Genomic DNA, 19,087 nt, shown 5'->3' on the forward strand with positions numbered 1-19,087 from the left:
AAACTTAATGTTAGATGGTTCCTCACCCTGAAAGTAGTTTATCGGCCAGGAGAAACTGTACTCCATGGTTTGGTTTTCATTAAACCACTATAAACATTTTCTAACTTTAGCCACCGCTAGCTAAAAATCTATGGGAGTGATAGGAGCATGCAACACATGTCTATCCCACTTCTGACATCAACTGTAATAAAGAGGCCTTGGGCCTCAGTCTTCTAGGATGGCATTGGCCACTAGTTGACATTGGTGTTAGAAGTGGAATCCACGCAGGAGACTGTCTGAGATGAATACTGAGGCCCTAGGCCTCTTTCTTACACTTGGAAACCAGGGGGGTCTCCTTCAGTAGGCCCCAAACGGCATATTTAAAAATATATTTTTTTATTGAACCTTTTGTTTAAACAGAAAAACCTCATTGAGACCCATGCTTCTTTTACAAAAAGTACCCTGCAATCAATCATACAAATGTACAATTCCAACGCAATAAAAGTAATTTATGAAAAGTAGCTTCATGAAACGACCATAAGAAAAATAAAAACTATTCTCAGTTTAAAGTTGCCCTAGCGGTACCAAAACATCCAACTTGAGAGTTCTGGAGATCACTGAAAAAGTAACGAAAAAAAAAAAAACGAAATGCAGATCTACCTAACTCGCAAAAGGATCTCCAGAGTTGGCCATCTCTGGGACCGGGTCTGGTAGCTCGTACGTCTGTAGGTTAACAATGAAGTAAGGTACGGCTGAAGTTCGTGCAAGAGGGCTTTATAAACGGAGAAGTTGTACCAGAATGTATGCAATAATAATGTTTATTATCGCTGTGCGTCCTTCAATCTTAACCAGCAGAATCAGAACAAGTATAAAACAATGCCACGTCTGAGTATCATTCGGTCACCTCGTCTCCGATGAGGAACTGGTCATCAATGGTGAAGGTCGCGGGGTCATCAGGGCTGAGCCACCACAGGGGCCGGTAAATTGGGCTCCCCGAGGTCATCCAGTCCTCTGCATACCTCGTCACCAGTGGAACCACAAAGTCCTGGTGCCACGCGATGAGAGCCCGCGTCAAGTTCAGCACCTAGGGTGGAGGGACAATCACATAGAAATACACAGAAACAACATACTTTTGAACAATCATTGGAACTGTCAAAGCTGTAAGCAGTACTGAGGGCCAGTCTTAAACCAGATTTAGCCTTTCCCACTGGGCAAAAACTGATTTGAATCAACGTTGTTTTCAAGTCATTTCAACAAAATAAATATAATGTAATGACGTTGAATCAACGTGGAAAACTGATTGAATTTGAAAAAAGTCATTAACATAAGGGACTTTTTTCTTCTCCCCCCCCACCCAACTTTGAACCTAAATCCAATGACATGGTGACATGTTCTGTTGATCTCACATGAATTCAGGTTAGTTGACAACTAAATCAAATGTAAATCAAAAATAGAAGTTGAACATGTCTGTGCCCAGCACTTTCAGGGGAGATTTTTCTTTGAGCATGTATTTTAGTCCAGGAGTGAGCTTAATCTGGCTGCTGAAACTGGTCCTCAGTGTACATTAAAGACCTGTAAATGCATTTGAGTTGAGAGAGAGGTGGGCCAAGTTCAGCTGTCCTTCTCAGACATGCAGGAATAAAGAACAGAGCATTGTTAACATTGTGGTCTAACAGTGTCCGTCTCCTCTCTCCGGCTCGGGCCAAACCTCTCGGACATTCCAGGAAGGGTCACACACCCGGGTTAACGTCCTCTCCAGTCTCCCGTGACGGAAACAAAACCCAACCACAACCATAAAACTATGTATTTTGACAAGGGGGGGAAAACATTTGTCGAAATGAATGTGGAAGAATCATAGCCTGGCTAAGACTGGAGCTCTAATTGAGAAAACAGGCATGCGGTTTAAATCATGGTTGTATTCCTATTTGGACTCAAAACGGTGATTGATGTAACAGTCTCTGAAGGGTGTTGCGCATGCACGCGCACACACAAACACACACACACACACACACACACACACTATGATGGCCAATGCAAATACACCCAAACACACACGCTATGGAAAATAAAGGTAGTCCAAGGTATTTCTCACGACAACACAATAATAGCAGTCTGACATACCTACTGTAATTTGTCATGTGTTATATATCCAGCAGAACACCACTTAATTCAAGCTCTCTGAGACACAAATGACACCCTACTTCCCATACAGTGCACTACATTTTGACCAGAACCACATATGGAGGAAAAGGGTGTCATTTGAGATACAGCCAAGGACCGACATGGAAAAACTGCAGTCCCTCAACTGACCAATATTTTCACATGTCCCATTTCTCCATAATTGTCATGCAAATGATGTTTCTCTCTGGATATTTTCTCCCTCTCTTTGCTTCCCAAACGTGGAAAAATGAGTTGATCTCCCTCAGCCCTGTCACACTAGTCAATTACACATGGGAACCTTAATGACGGTAATAAAGTCTTTTTCCAAGACTTGTCCTCAAATTCATTATCATTCCTGCCGAAGTGGCTCGCGTCATGGCCCGAGAGTGAGAGAGTCATAAATCTAGAGGAAGGCCCTAATGTCGACCAGATGGACTCCTAACCACAGGTGATACTGGGCCGGAGGGAGGGAGGGGGCCAACCGATTGCTCCCATTGACAGAAGGGGGGAAAACACTCTTTCACCACCATCATCACCATCTATCCTGTCTAAAAAGACACTGTGCTTTGCTTAAGGAAAAACTTAGCCACCCAATCCAGACAATTCCACCCCCTCGCTTCCACTACCACAACCCCAAACCCCAACACTATCACCCCACCCACCATCAACCCCCGAAAAGCCACTGGGCCTAGCTGAAAACCCTTACTTGCATTCTAAATAGTAGGCTCATTGGGTATGCAAAAACAGAACGTTTTATGAGATATCATTTTTTTTAATGGAGTATGTTTTAAATGCCAAGATGTCATACTCCTTTTGGCTTTCATCTAGTATGAATTCGCTGCACACTATTGAGGAAGATAATCTTCTTTTCAGATCAATGTGTGTTTCACAACAGCTGATAATCAAATAAGGGGATGTTCCAAAATGAATTAATTGCAGGGAACAACCCAATTGTGCATTATATGACAACTTCTTAGTATGGATAAGCAATAGTATGTTGACCATACCCTATTCAAAGGAATTTAAGCATTTTGTCTTGCCCATTCCCCCTCAATGGCACACATACACAATCCATCTATCAATTGTCTCAAGGCTTAAAAATCTTCTTTAACCCGTCTCCTCCCCTTCATCTACACTGATTGAAGTGGATTTAACAAGTGACATCAATAAGGGATCATAGCTTTCACCTGAATTCACCTGGTCAGTCTATATCCTGGAAAGAGCAGGTGTTCTTATTGTTCTGTATACTTTGTGTATTTGTTCCGTTTCTACTAAACAGTATTCTGAAATATAATGAACAAAAATAAATGCAACATGCAACAATTTTACTGAGTTACAGTTCATATAAGGAAATCAGTCAATTGAAATGAATTCATTAGACCCTATGGATTTCACATGACTGGGCAGAGACGCAGCTATGGGTGGACCTGGGAGGGCATAGGCCCACCAACTTGGGAGCCAGGCCTAGCCAATCAGAATGAGTTTTTCCCCACAAAAGGGCTTTATTACAGACCAAAATACTATTCAGTTTCATCAGCTGTCTGGGTGGCTGGTCTCAGACGATCCAACAGGTGAATAAGCCGAATGTGGAAGTCCTGGGTTGGCATGGTTACATGTGGTTTGCGGTTGTGTGGCCGGTTGGACGTACTGCCAAATTCTCTACGTAAATTCTTTACGGTAGAGCAATTAACCTTACATTTCTCTGGCAACAGCTCTGGTGGACATTCCTGCAGCCAGCATGCCAATTGCACGCTCCCTCAAAACTTGAGACATCGATGGCATTCTGCGAAAACACTGCACATTTTAGACTGGCCTTTTAATGTTCCCAGCACAAGGTGCACTTATGTAATGATGATGCCATTTAATTAGCTTCAGGTGGATGGATTATCTTGGCAAAGGAGTAATGCTCACTAACAGGGATGTAAACAAATTTGTGCACAAAATTGGAGAGAAATACGCTTTTGTGCGTATTGAAAATGTATTTAATTTCAGCTCATGAAACATAGGACCAACAACTTACAGTGGGGCAAAAAGTATTTAGTCAGCCACCAATTGTGCAAGTTCTCCCACTTATAAAGATGATAGAGGCCTGTTATTTTCATCATAAGTACACTTCAACTATGACAGACAAAATGAGACTCAAATCCTGCAGTGCCAGACGTGTCCCCCTGCTTAAGCCAGTACATGTCCAGGCCCGTCTGAAGTTTGCTAGAGAGTATTTGGATGATCCAGAAGAAGATTGGGAGAATGTCATATGGTCAGATGAAACCAAAATATAACTTTTTGGTAAAAACTCAACTCGTCATGTTTGGAGGACAAAGAATGCTGAGTTGCATCCAAAGAACACCATACCTACTGTGAAGCATGGGGGTGGAAACATCATGCTTTGGGGTTGTTTTTCTGCAAAGGGTCCAGGACGACTGATCCGTGTAAAGGAAAGAATGAATGGGGCCATGTATCGTGAGATTTTGAGTGAAAACCTCCTTCCATCAGCAAGGGCATTGAAGATGAAACGTGGCTGGGTCTTTCAGCATGACAATGATCCCAAACACACCGCCCGGGCAACGAAGGAGTGGCTTCGTAAGAAGCATTTCAAGGTCCTGGAGTGGCCTAGCCAGTCTCCAGATCTCAACCCCATAGAAAATCTTTGGAGGGAGTTGAAAGTCCGTGTTGCCCAGCAACAGCCCCAAAACATCACTGCTCTAGAGGAGATCTGCATGGAGGAATGGGCCAAAATACCAGCAACAGTGTGTGAAAACCTTGTGAAGACTTACAGAAAACGTTTGACCTCTGTCATTGCCAACAAAGGGTATATAACAAAGTATTGAGATAAACTTTTGTTATTGAGCAAATACTTATTTTCCACCATAATTTGCAAATAAATTCATTAAAAATCCTACAATGTGATTTTCTGGATTTGTTTGCTAATTTTGTCTGTCATAGTCTGTCACCTGCTCGTCAAACATCTCATTCCAAAATCATGGGTATTAATATGGAGTTGGTCCCCCCCTTTGCTGCTATAACAGCCTTCTGGGAAGGCTTTCTACTACAAGTTGGAACATTGCTGCGGGGACTTGCTGCCATTCAGCCACAAGAGCATTAATGAGGTCGGGCACTGATGTTGGGCGATTAGGCCTGGCTAGCAGTCAGTGTTCCAATTCATCCCAAAGGTGATTGATGGGGTTGAGGCTCTGTGAAGGCAAGTCAAGTTCTTCCACACCGATGTCGACAAACCATTTCTGTATGGACATCGCTTTGTGCATGGCGGCAATGTCATGCTGAAACAGAAAAGAGCCTTCCCCAAACTGTTGCCACAACGTTGGAAGTACAGAATCGTCTAGAGTGTAATTGTATGCTGTAGCTTTCAGATTTCCCTTCACTGGAACTAAAGGAACTAGCCTGAACCATGGAAAACATCCCCGGACCATTATTCCTCCTCCACCAAACTTTACAGTTGGCACTATGCATTTTACAGTTGGCACTTTGCAACCCAGATTCGTCCATCAGACTGCCAGATGGTGAAGCATTATTCATCACTCCAGAGAACATACTTCTACTGTTCCAGAGTCCAATGGTGGCGAGCCTTACACTACTCCAGTCGACGCTTGGCCTTGGACACCGTGACATTAGGCTTGTGTGCAGCTGCTCGGCCATGGAAACCCATTTCATGAAGCTCCCGACAAAGGCTTGTGGTTTGTGCTGAAGTTGCTTCCAAAGGCAGTTTGGAACTCAGTATTGAGTGTTGCAACCGAGGACAGACTATTTTTACGCTCTTCAGCATTTGGCGGTCCCGTCCTGTGAGCTTGTGTGGCCTACCACTTCGCAGCTGAGCCGTTGTTGCTCCTAGACATTTCGACTTCACAATAACAGCACTTACAGTTGACTGGATCAGCTCTAGGAAGACAGAAATTTGACTGACTTGTTGGAAAGGTAGAATTCTATGATGGTCCCATGTGGAAAGTCACTGAGCTCTTCAGTAAGACCATTCTACTGTCAATGTTTGTCTATGGAGATTGCATGGATGTATGCTCTATTTTATACACCTGTCACCACTAATATGAAGTGGTGTCCACATACATTTACCCATGTAGTGTATTCCCTGCAGGTTACCAATGGATTTCTTAACACACTACTAAATGGATATTACGAGGAGCTCCGTGTCAAGCCTTCTTGATACTATACAGAGGAAATGGCATGGGAAATGGCAATTGTCTGCGTTCAAAATCCCGCCCCAATGAAATGACATCCCTATTAGGAACAACGAATTCGAAATATGAAAAAGATCAAGTGGAAGAATTACATTTTACAACTGAAATAAAATTATTCAACCAGAAATGTAACTTGTCAATTACGATGATTTAGTGAATACATTTTTAATTGCACACCAATTTTTTGTAGTTGCAATTAAGACAAATTATGCCTACATTAAAGCTACTCTTCTGCAAAAATAAAGTTATTGAAGACTAACTTGTATTTCATTTCCACATTGTAAATGAAAGTGATATGGAATGCCGCAACGTGTGATAGACAATTTAAATGTCACTATAAAACAAAGCACTTTGCAAAGCTTGATCTTGTTCATTATTTGAATCAGCTGCATAGTGCTTAGGGCAAAAAACTAAACGTGCATCCCGTCGGGTCCCCAGAACCAATTTTGGGTTAATATAACGTCTTCCAAATAACATGAAATTACTATCCCATACCACATTTCTTTCCAATTCAGACATTGTTTCTTCAATAAAGTACAATTCGTGCAACTTCTTGTGCAACCTAAAATCCTTAAGTGTCTATTGACGCACCTGTGCATCAATCTAAGTAACATAATGACATCAGTTTAAGCTAGAGGTTGGGCTGCGTCTCAATCCACTGCATCCGCCTATATTGGTCTTCCGCATCTGTGGTGGAAGATCCTCAAAACAGGGGGCCCCTGAGGGGTGCGTGCTCAGTCCGCTCCGGTACTACCTGTTCACCCACGACTGCATGGCCAGGCACGACTCCAACACTATCATCAAGTTTGCCGATGACACAACAGTGGTAGGTCTGATTACCACTAACGATGAGACAGCCTATAAGGAGGAGGCCAGAGACCTGACCATGTGGTGCCAGGACAACAACCTCTCCCCCCTCAATGTGATCAAGACAAAGGAGATGGCTATGGACTACAGGAAAAGGAGGACCGAGCACGCCCCCATTCTCATCGACGGGGCTGTAGGGGAGCAGGTTGAGAGCTTCAAGTTCCTTGGTGTCCACATCACCAACAAACTATCATGGTTCAAACACACTAAGACAGTTGTGAAGAGGGCACGACAAAGCCTATTCCCCCTCAAGAGACTGAAAAGATGTGGCATGGGTCCTCAGATCCTCAAAAGGCTCAACAGCTGCACCATCGAGAGCATCCTAACTGGTTGCATCACTGCCTGGTATGGGAACTGCTCGGCCTCCGACCACAAGGCACTACAGAGGGTAGTGCGTACGGCCCAGTACATCACTGGGGCCAAGCTTCTTGCCATCCGGGACCTCTATACCAGGCTATGTGTCAGAGGAAGGCCCTAAAATTTTCAAAGACTCCAGCCACCCTAGTCATAGGCTGTTCTCTCTGCTACCACACGGCAAGCAGTACCGGAGCGCCAAGTCTAGGTCCAAAAGGCTTCTTAACATCTTCTTCCCCCAAGCCATAAAACTCCTGAACAGCTAATCAAAGGGCTACCCAGACCCCTCTTTTACGCTGCTGCCGCTACACTCTGTTTAATATCTATGCATAGTCACTTTAACTCTACCTACATATTACCTCAATTGCCTCGACTAACCTTCAGTCAGTGATAGTGCATTTGTCAAAGGAGGCCTGGAAACATGCCCATCAGAAAGTACAGGAACATGAGAGAAGCAAGACCCATAGAGAAAGTGCAGAAGCCTTTTTCCTTAGAGCCAGCAAATCCGTACCCTTCTGAGTGATAAGCAAATGTCAGTTCAACGAGACCAGGTCAGAAAGAGGAGGCAGGTCATGGAACGTGTGATTGATGTAGTTAAAGTTATTGGAAAATGTGGGCTTAGCTACAGAGGACACAGACACGAAGCAGCATATAACTTGGAAAACATTGCCGACAATCATGGCTAGTTTTTTGAGCTTATATTGTTACTAGTGGTAATTACTTCCTGGTTACTCTGAAGGAGCTATGTTATGACTCTTCCTTAACAGGCTGACAAGGGTGAAAGAACATTTGCTGTGAGTTAAAGCTTTTGTACAGAGGCATGTTTTTTGGACTTTCATATTCTACCTGCAGTTATGTAGCCAATGTTCCATTTCATTGACTCAGTGTATAGATGTGTTTATTGTGTGCTGTTGGCTTTATGGGCACCAGTGAGGGAACATTGTAATCACATTTTTTTTGTAGAGGAGTGCTTTTTCGACTTTTGTATTATACTTACTTACACTGTTGTAGCTTATGTTTAAGTTCTGTGAATGTGTGTGTGTGAAGTTTTTTTGCTACTTTTGATATGCTTGATGCTTGAATATAAAGAGAATAATTTGAACATTTGAGCTAACTCTGTATATCTCATTCTCTTTTTAAAAAGTGCATACTAATTGTTTTGTGTGTCTAGCCTTGTACATTTGTATGTGCTATGATTGCCGTATTCCTAGTGAGTTTATGAGGGTGCACCCATAGCCATAGCATACCTTGAAAACTCAGTGTTCAGATAGGCTACATGTTGGTCAGTCCCAAGTGTTTGTATTTTGTAATGTGGATAACTTTCTTCCCAGATGAACATAGTGGCCAAATTTATAACTAGCTTGGAACCCGTTACATCAACAAATAGGGTTAGCCTACAAAATTAGAGGTCTGGTGGCTTGCGTGAACAGGGTGGCCTGGGATGGAGTCAAATTCCCGGCCTGAATTATTGTTTCAGTCCGCCTGGTGACCAGACACCCTGAGACTACCCTTGGAGCCCTAATCCCTTGTTTTCCTTGCCCACTAGGTGAAGTGTATATTTCTGATGTCCATCAGAGAGGTAAGGATGGGGAGTGATCCAGTATCATGCTGGGAAAGAGAGAGGGGAGAGAGGAAGGGAGAGAGAAAGGCCTAGGTTTGGATAGACCCAGGGACAATGTGCTCAATGTACTCTAAACACTTCCACAAACACACAAAAGTGACTGACAAAAAGACAGACAGATGGACAGATGGACTGATGGACGAAAGCGGTGTGAAAAGCGCTGAGTGACCCAGAGGCAAAGGGAGAGGCTGCTGGATCAATAAACACACTATCAGAATATCAGGCCTCCACTGACAGAGCACACACCGTAACCCTAAACACACTAGCTAAACTATCCTATAAGAATGAAAGAACATCTCTCCAGCACATCGAATTGGCCAAATTCACTCCCCACCTCTCCACTGTGATAGGAATGTGTGGTGGTGAGTATGTAAAAAGGTCTTCGGTCTAAAGTCCCAAATATTGTAGTCTTCCAGGAGGTCTGAACATTTTGGGTGTTTGTGTGTATGACGGTTCAGGGTTGCATTTTCCAACTAGGAGTTTTGAAAACCCTGGGAACGTTTTTGAAATGTTGAAACCCTATTTGGAGACTTTATGGTGTCTTGTGAGGGTGGTGTTCACTCACCCGGTCCTCCCCACAGACCCAGGGAGGTGTCTCAAAGCTGATGACGGGGAGGAAGGCTACAATCTGCAGCCACCTGATGAACAGTTCCTCGTCAGTCACCAGGTCCCCAGATAGAGAACCACCTGGAAGAAAGAAAGAAAGAAAGAGATGGGCGGGGTGGGGGTGGGGAGGAATATGTAGGGGAAGGGTGTGGAGGGAGAGAGAGAGTTAGAATTTATCAAACCAGCTTGCTATGCCCATATACTGTAGAGGTAGACGGACATTTCACTGAAGGCGTGAAATCCAACAGTTATTAATACAGCCTTTTAGTCTGAGAGGGTGATAGAAGTTAGTGTGATTTCCAGCCCATCTATCCTTCCTCTCTCTGACACATTTCTGTTTTCTCCACATCAAAGTAAATACTTGTCTGATATGTTCCCTAACCGGAATTCAGAGTATTTTGGGAATATGTTTTTTTTTTGCCAAAACCCAAGGATGTTTCACCTTTGGGAATATGCAGTCGTCCAGAATATCAAAGGTGGTCCAATGGATGTTAATTTAAATAGAATCAGGTCTGACTGCAGACTTTATGGTAGAAATAGCAGTGAACCCATGACCAAACCATCTCAAAATAACTTCAAATCAAGTCATTGATCAACAATTCATTCAAGAGATGATTTGGGCGGCCTCCTGAGTGGCGCAGCAGTTTAAGGCACTGCATCGCAGTGCTTGAGGCATCACTACAGACCCGGGTTCGATCCCAGTGTGTCACAGCTGCCCAGCATCGTCCGGGTTAGGGGAGGGTTTGGCCAACCAGGATGTCCTTGTCCCATCACGCTCTAGCGACTACTTGTGGCAGGCCGGGCGCCTGCAAGCTGACTTCGGTCACATTGGTGCGGCTGGCTTCCGGGTTAAGCGAGCAGTGTGTCAAGAAGCAGTGTGGCTTGGCAGGGCTGTGTTAGGGAGGACGCATGGCTCTCGACCGTTGCCTCTCCTGAGTCTGTACGAGAGTTGCAGCGATGGTACAAGACCGTAACTAAACTAAAGTGTGGATTGCAGTCCCTCCTTGTCCACTGCTTTCAGGGCAAGGAAACAAATATGCTAACATGTACTTTTGCTGAACTTTCCCTTTATGCAGGACTATCCAAACAATGTAAAAGCAGTGAGCATTTGAATCAGACTTAATGTATTCTTTTTTTACATTTTTTATTTTACCCTATTTTTCCCCCCAATTTTGTGGTATCCAATTGTTAGTAGTTACTATCTTGTCTCATCGCTACAACTCCCGTACGGGCTCGGGAGAGACAATGGGCGAAAGCCATGCGTCCTCCGAAACACAACCAACCAAGCCGCACTGCTTCTTAACACAGCGCGCATCCAACCCGGAAGCCAGCCGCACCAATGTGTTGGAGGAAACACCGTGCACCTGGCAACCTGGTCAGCGTGCACTGCGCCCGATGAGACAAGGATATCCCTACCGGCCAAGCCCTCCCTAACCCGGACGACGCTAGGCCAATTGTGCGTCGCCCCATGGACCTCCCGGTAGCGGCCAGCTGCGACAGAGCCTGGGCTCAAACCCAGAGTCTCTGGTGGCACAGCTAGCACTGCGATGCAGTGCCTTAGACCACTGCGCCACCCGGGAGGCCCCAGACTTACTGTATTCTATAGACTATTTCAGGGTATAACTGACTGATAGTTCTGCTTAAAGGTATGGATTGATAAATTGATTGATGAATAGAGCGAGTGAGCAAATTAATGAGTGAGTGAGTCAACATTCACTCGTTTGCTTGCTTGATCACTAGCAAGAGTGTGAGTGTCTTTGGTACAACAATCTGAACTGAAGGTATAGTGATGGTGAGTAGCTGTGGTATTACCTACTGCGTCGGGAATGAGTAAGTTGTACCCCAGCAGAGTGTGGTGCAGCAAGGAGGGAATGAGGCCCTTCAGTCCAGAGGAGCTCCAGTCAGACTGCAAAGGAGGCATCCGCACAAACACAGGCTTGTGGCTCGACCTGGGGGAAGAGAGATAGATGATAGTTATGCATATTGTCAGTGTCTAGTGAGTGTGTGTGTGTGTGTGTCCTCCCTCAGCCCTCACCTTGTCCCTGCATTCATGATAGCTGACTCTTCTATCCTGGCTGCCACATCTGCCAGCTGGCCAATATACTGGTCTCCCCCGCCTAGGTCCAGCGGGTTCCCCTCTGCCCCCTCCAGATGGATGGACTCCATGCCCAGACGGGCCTGCAGCAAGCCCACCCGGTCCAGGAACCAGCTGACCGCCTCTGGGTTGCTGATGTTCAGTTTCACACAGAACTGCCCTCGCCACTGGGTCAGCACAGGCACCTGGAAAGAGAGAGAGTAGATTGGGCAATATGTCATTGTATGGCCTTTACATACTTAAAACATTAGAACATGCCTGACTTGGACAATACCTGAAGAGGACAAGCAGGAAATAAACACCACAATAAATATCAAATGCAAGGATGACAGTTTTTCTTTTTATCTTCCAGATAACAACCACCTGCCACCCCATCACAACGGACACCTCCCTCAGGTCGAATGGATCTCCCATTTACACTCATAGAAAAAACGGTGCTAAGTAGAACCATATAGCGTTCTTCGGCTTTTCCCGATAGGGGAACCCTTTACAAAACAAACTTCCAAAAAAGGTTATTCAGATGAAAACGGTTCATGATAAAACCCGATCCCTTCGCAAATAACCCTTTTGTAATCCTTTTTTCTGAGTGTAGAGGTCCACCACTCCCCAGAGCAGGTGAGGGTTGGCTGGGCTAGGCTGCTTACCAGTCGCCCCTGTGGGGCTACGGGGAGGCTGAGCCAATAGGCCTCAGTGCCGTCCAGCAGGGACTTGTGGAACTGGGTGGTGTCCACGCTCAGGAACGGGGACAGGGTGATGGAAATGTTTAGAAGCTTGATCAGTGAGAGGTCCCTGAAGTCCCTGGTCTGTCTCTTGGATGTCCCTCTTTTCCTGCTGGCGAGGTAGTCTTGGTCCTGTAGGGAGAGAGAAAGAGATATTGGAGCAGAAGACTGGAAGAGAGACAATGCAGGATATGAACTGGGAACTGAAGAAGACCATGTCGGTCCAAACACTGTGATCATATCACCTAAGCTTCATAACAAAAATTGCGTTTGGGAGCAGCAAATCAGTGAGCGGACTTTTCTTCTCTTCCTTTTTCTTTACTCTTTGAAAATTATAACCTGATTGAAAACAAGATGTTGCCGCTTTGCTTACTGACAAAGCTACAAAGTAGCTGACTCATGCTGCCTTTGGACTCTGTGGCTGCTATAACTACTAAGTAAAGATGTAACTATGGCGATATGACCTCTGCCACGACTGTTTAACATCTCATTTAATCATCTGGTGATGAGACGTGAGAAAAAAAGGGCGAAGGGGATTTCTGCTTATGTAATGGCATAACTAAGAAAGCCTTTTTATAAAAGTTGACCTTTTGAGCTTGACCCCATGAGGTCAACCACTACACAGTAATTATTACACTTTTTGCCTATGTAGACACTTCATAAGCAAATATCATGAAGGGTGGAAAAAGGGTTATACCGCATTTGACAGAGCAACAGATGTAAGGACTGAGTATAGCTTGTAAATGTAGCTTGAAAATTATTTGAGAAATATCTACCGATATGTAGTGCTTATAAAGACTTTATGAATGCTCTATAAAGTCTTTAGTCCCTTATAGTATTTATCATACTAGCTAGCTGTAAGTCGCTCTGGATAAGAGCCTGTGCTGAATGACTAAAATGTAAAAGTACAATTGAATAATGCTTATCTAACAAAAATGTATGATCCGATTGCATTTTTTTTGGCCAACCTTACATTACAGAGTTTTTTCAGCAATAAAGGCAGAAACCTGGCAGTCCTATTCATATGCCAATTCGCTCTACGCCAAGTGGTTGTTCCAACTCATGAGTCCGTTGTATAAAGCTAATATGGAAACTAGAAAATAAAACTTGTGGCTTGACTGATAACTCATGAATACTTGTAAAAACATAACGAGAGAGAAGCATAGTCCTTGCAGCAATTCATTGTTGCCGTTCACATTCACACTTACGCTACTTTGCCAATCGTGCCAAAGTTTCCATACGCTAACTGTACCCTTGGATTATTTTACGTTATTAGCAAAGTGAACTGGGTGGCTTCAGCAACTGTAGAACGCCCTTTGATCAAGTTGAAAAAAAACTTTAAATCCGCTTAAGAGACGCTCTTGTTCTGAATCTAAAAAATATTGTCCTTCTCTTTCTCTCGCAATGTTTCTTTCTCCATTATCCTTATTTTACTTCAATTCTTGGTCTATCTCTCCGTTCCTTACTTTCTCCACCTGTCTCCCTCTCTCCCTCTTTCTCTCTGTTTCTGTCTTTTCCATATCACACCCTCTCTGTCCCTCTATCCGCTCCCTCTCTCTTTTCCCCTCTCTCTCTCTCTCTCTCTCTACTCTCTCTATCTTCCCTCCCCATCTCCCTTCCATCTGTGGGAAAGTGACTGTGGAGATGGAACGCGAACCTGGTGTGTTATGATAGACAGTGAATTTAGAATAACAGGAGATGAACTGGCGACTCCTCTCCCATGTAGCTGAGGCAGATCACTGCACTAGCTAGGTGTCAGTTTCAACTAAACTAGTTTCTCTTGGCTCCCTGCCCCGCCTAGCCCAGCCTCAGTCAAACGTCTCGGCTGTCCACCTATCAGCCGGGGGCATAGGACTATTTTTCTTCCTACAGATGTATTTGTTTTAATGAGATGTCAAAGTATTGCAGACACCGGGGGGTAGTACCTGACCAGCACAACCCAACAACTAAGCCGTTACACCAAGATATCAAATCAAATACATTTTTGTCGAATACGACCTTACTGTGAAATGCGTACTTACAAGCCCTTAACCAACAATGCAGTTTTAAGATAAATAAAATAAACTAAAGTAAAAATAATAATAAATAAAGTAACACAATAAAATAACAAAAATTAAGCTATATACAGAGGGTACTGATACCGAATCAATGTGCGGGGGTACAGGCTAGTAGAGGTAGGGGTAAAGTGACTATGCATAGAAAATATGAACTGCGATTGCTCACTTAAAACTGGACAAAGAGTTCTTCTTCAATGAGTTGGACGGCAAGGATATAATACAGACACCCGACCAGGCCCAGATCTCAGTTATTCGCTGGAGAAGGAAACGCAGATTTCGTGGAAGGAGATCAGGGTGCCTTGTGAGGATCAGGCAACGAGTGGCTAATCTGCCCATGTCTTCATTCCTGCTAGCTAACGTTCAGTTGCTGGAAAATAAATGGGACGAACTGAAAACACGCTCATCCTACCAACGGGACATTAAAAACTGTAATATCTTATGTTTCACCGAGTCGTGGCTGAACGACGACATTAAGAACATACGGCTGGCGGGTTATACACTCTAACGGCAGGACAGAACAGCAGCCTCTGGTAAGACACAGGGCTGGGGCCTATGCATTTATGTAAACAACAGCTGGTGCACGATATCTAAGGACGTCTCAAGGTTTTGCTCGCCGGAGGTAGAGTATCTCATAAGCTGTAGACCACACCATCTACCTAGAGAGTTTTCATCTGTATTTTTCGTAGCTGTCTACATACCCCCACAGACCGATGCTGGCACTAACACCACACTCAATGAGCTGTATTCCGCCATAAGCAAACAGGAAAACGCTCATCCAGAGGAGACACTCCTACAGGCCTGGGACTTTAATGCACGGAAACTTAAATCAGTTTTACCTAATTTCTATTAGCATAAATGTGCAAAAAAATGTAACAAATTTACTCTGCACACAGAGACACGTACAAAGCTCTCCCTTGCCCTCCATTTGGCAAATTTGACCACAATTCTATCCTCCTGATTCCTGCTTACAAGCAAAAATGAAAGCAGGAAGCACCCGTGACTAGATCAATAAAAAAGTGGTCAGATGAAGCAGATGCTAAGCTACAGGACTGTTTTGCTAGCACAGACTGGAATATGTTCCGGGATTCCTCCGATGGCATTGAGGAGTACACCACATCAGTCATTGGCTTCATCAATAAGTGCATCGATGACGTTGTCCCCACAGTGACTGTACGTACATACACCAACCAGAAGCCATGGATTACAGGCAACATCCGCACTGAGCTAAAGGCTGGAGCTGCCGCTTTCAAGAAGCGGGACTCTAATCTGGAAGTTTATAAGAAATCCCGCTATGGCCTATGGCCAGGCAAAGCGTCAATACAGGAATAAGATCGAATCGTACTACACCGGCTCCGAGAGCTGCCCAGTGACACGAGCCTACCAATAACTTCTATGCTTGCTTCGAGGCAAGTACCACTGAAACATGCATGAGAGCATTAGCATTAGCTGCATCAGACTGTGCTCCGCAGGTGATATGAGAAAGACCTTTAACCTCTCTTGGGTAGGGGGCAGTATTTTCACGTCCGGATGAAAAGCGTGCCCAAAGTAAACTGGCTGTTACTCAGGCCCAGAAGCTAGGATATGCATATAATTGGTCGATTTGGACAAACCATCCCAAAAAAAGAAAATTCAGCCTACCACTGTTTTCAACGGCTGTCACTTATTTGAAGGCGAAAACCTCCCAGATTGCAGTTCCTAGAGCTTCCCCTAGATGTGAAAATAAGCCAGAAATTGTAGTTTTTCTAGGTGGCTCCCATTTTGGCTGTAGTGTTTCCAAGTGCGTGGAAGAGAGCACGTTCTTTTGTATTTTTCTCCGGTAAAGACAATAACGATTCTCAGTCTTAAATGTTATCGTTTATTTACGTATTAGGGTACCTAAGGTTTGATTATAAACGTTGTTTGACTTGTTTGGAAAAGTTTATTAGTAACGTTTGGGATTCATATTGTATGCATTTTGATGGAGGGAAACTGGGTGGATTATTGACTGAAGCGCGCCAGCTAAACTGAGTTTTTATGGATATAAAGAAGGACATTATCAAACAAAAGGACCACTCCTTTTGGAGTGCCAACAGAAGAAGATCATCAAAGGTAAGGCATTTATTATATCGCTATTTCTGACTTTCGTGTCGCACCTGCCTGGTTGAAATATGTTTTTCATGCTTTTGTATGTGGGGCGCTGTCCTCAGATAATCGCATGGTGTGCTTTCGTCGTAAATCCTTTTTGAAATCTGACACAGCGGCTGGATTAACAAGAAGTTACGCTTTATTTTGATGTATTACACTTGTGATTTTATGAAAGTAAAATTTTTATAATTCTGTAGTGAATTATTTCGCGCCCTGCAATTTCACCGGATGTTGGCCAGGTGGGACGCTACCGTTCATAAGAAGTTAAACAGGTAAAAATTCACAAGGGCACAGGACCAGATGGATTACCAGGACGTGTACTCCGAGCATGCGCTGACCAACTGGCAAGTGTCTTCACTGACATTTTCAACCTCTCCCTGTCTGAGTCTGTAATACCAACATGTTTCAAGCAGACCACCATAGTCCCTGTGCCCAAGAACACTAAGGTAACCTGCCTAAATGACTACCGACCTGTAGCACTCGCATCTGTAGCCATGAACTGCTTTGAAAGGCTGGTCATGGCTCACATCAACACCACTGTCCCAGAAACCCTAGACCCACTCCAATAAGCATACCGCACCAACAGATCCACAGATGATGCAATCTCTATTGGACTAAACACTGCCCTTTCAAACCTGGACAAAAGGAACACCTTTGTGAGAATGCTATTCACTGACTACAGCTCAGCGTTCAACACCATAGTGCCCTCAAAGGTCATCACTAAGCTAAGGAACCTGGGACTAAACACTTCCCTCTGCAACTGGATCCTGGACTTCCTGATGGGCCTCCCCCAGGTGGTAAGGGTAGGTAACAACTCATCCGCTACGCTGATCCTCAACACGGGGGCCCCTCAGGGGTGAGTGCTCAGTCCCCTCCTGTACTCCCTGTTCACTCATGACTGCAATGACAACAACCTCTTCCTCAATGTGATCAAGACAAAGGAGATGATTGTGGACAACAGGAAAAGGAAGACCGAGCACGCCCCCATTCTCATCGGCGGGGCTGTATAGTTCCTTGGCGTCTACATCACCAACAAACTAACATGGTCTAAGCACACCAAGACAGTCATGAAGCAGGCACGACTAAACCTATTCCCCCTCAGGAGACTGAAAAGATTTGGCATGGGTTCTCAGATCGTCAAAAGGTTTTACAGCTGCACCATCGAGGGCATTCTTCATGATTAAAGTCTTATGGCTTGTGGGTAGAAGCTGTTAAGGAGCCTTTTGGACTTAGACTTAGCGCTCCTCTACCACTTGCCGTGTGGTAGCAGAGAGAACAGTCTATGATTTGGGTGACTGGAGTCTTTGACAATTCTTTAGGCCTTCCTCTGGCACCACCTAGTATATAGGTTCAGGATGGCAGGAAGTGTGAGCCAGTGATGCACTGGGCTGTACACACTACCCTCTATTGTGCCTCACGGTCGGATGGCGAGCAGTTGACATACCAGGCGGTGATGCAACTGGTCAGGATGCTCTCAATGTTGAGCTGTAGAACTTTTTGAGGATCTGGGGACCCATGCCAAAAATGTTCAGTCTCCTGAGGGGGAAAGGCATTGTCGTGCCTTCTTCACGGCTTTCTTGGTGTGTTTGGACCATGATAGTTTGTTGGTGATATGGACACCAAGAAACTTGAATCTCTCGACACACACATCCGAACTTCTCAATTTGTTTGTGAGGTGCTGTTGGGCTAATAAAGTTTGCTATCCTACCCCTTATTTTGAAAAACCTTTTTGGGGGTAGCCTTTTTGGGGGTAGCCCCTGGACCCACTCAAACCTGGGTCCAGCGACTGTCAATCAAACATCTAGGAGGGTCAAAATGAAGATGAGGGAGGAGGAGACGGTAACACTTTATTTTTCAGGCCGCTGCTTACCAGGTAGTTAATTAGAAACGGCTTGTTATAATGGTAACCATTTGGGTTGAATTCATTGACGTAAGGAGAGGAGAGAAGGGACATACCATGTCTGCGAGGAGGGCGGTGGAATGTTCGTTGAGGCTGATGGCCCCCTCTCCCAGCTGGTGTCTCCTCAGACGGTTGGAGAAGGTCCTCAACTCCCTCTCTACCTTTGGCCCTGAGTCCACACTGGCCAGAAGCTTCCAGAAAGGCAACCTGGATGGGGGACGGATGGACAGACAGATAGATATTTGGTCAAGTAGACCGAAATTCTAACTTGAGATCACATGCATACGTTTTTGACATCAATGCGTTATGCATCAATTATGCGACTGCTGAGTTAAAGCACAGGCATCTCAAGTTAGGATTCCAACTGAAATGGACATTTGTGAGATCTCGTTGGGTT

General features: G+C 44.6%; 1 protein-coding gene across 1 annotated transcript in view; it reads right to left on the reverse strand.

Moving 5' to 3' along the window:
- The window catches only part of si:ch211-236l14.4 (SITS-binding protein), an 84,340-nt gene that overhangs the window by 6,740 nt on the left and 58,513 nt on the right, over positions 1–19,087 (reverse strand). Inside the window, exons 4-9 of the mRNA XM_021564132.2 lie at positions 18,747–18,897; positions 12,535–12,741; positions 11,831–12,075; positions 11,608–11,744; positions 9,755–9,876; positions 884–1,063 (exon numbers count right to left, since the gene is read on the reverse strand). Coding sequence (XP_021419807.2) covers positions 884–1,063; positions 9,755–9,876; positions 11,608–11,744; positions 11,831–12,075; positions 12,535–12,741; positions 18,747–18,897 — 1,042 coding nt within the window. The remainder of the gene's footprint in view (positions 1–883; positions 1,064–9,754; positions 9,877–11,607; positions 11,745–11,830; positions 12,076–12,534; positions 12,742–18,746; positions 18,898–19,087) is intronic.

Source organism: Oncorhynchus mykiss, chromosome 2, assembly GCF_013265735.2.
Source record: "Oncorhynchus mykiss isolate Arlee chromosome 2, USDA_OmykA_1.1, whole genome shotgun sequence".
NCBI classification, from domain to species: domain Eukaryota; kingdom Metazoa; phylum Chordata; class Actinopteri; order Salmoniformes; family Salmonidae; genus Oncorhynchus; species Oncorhynchus mykiss.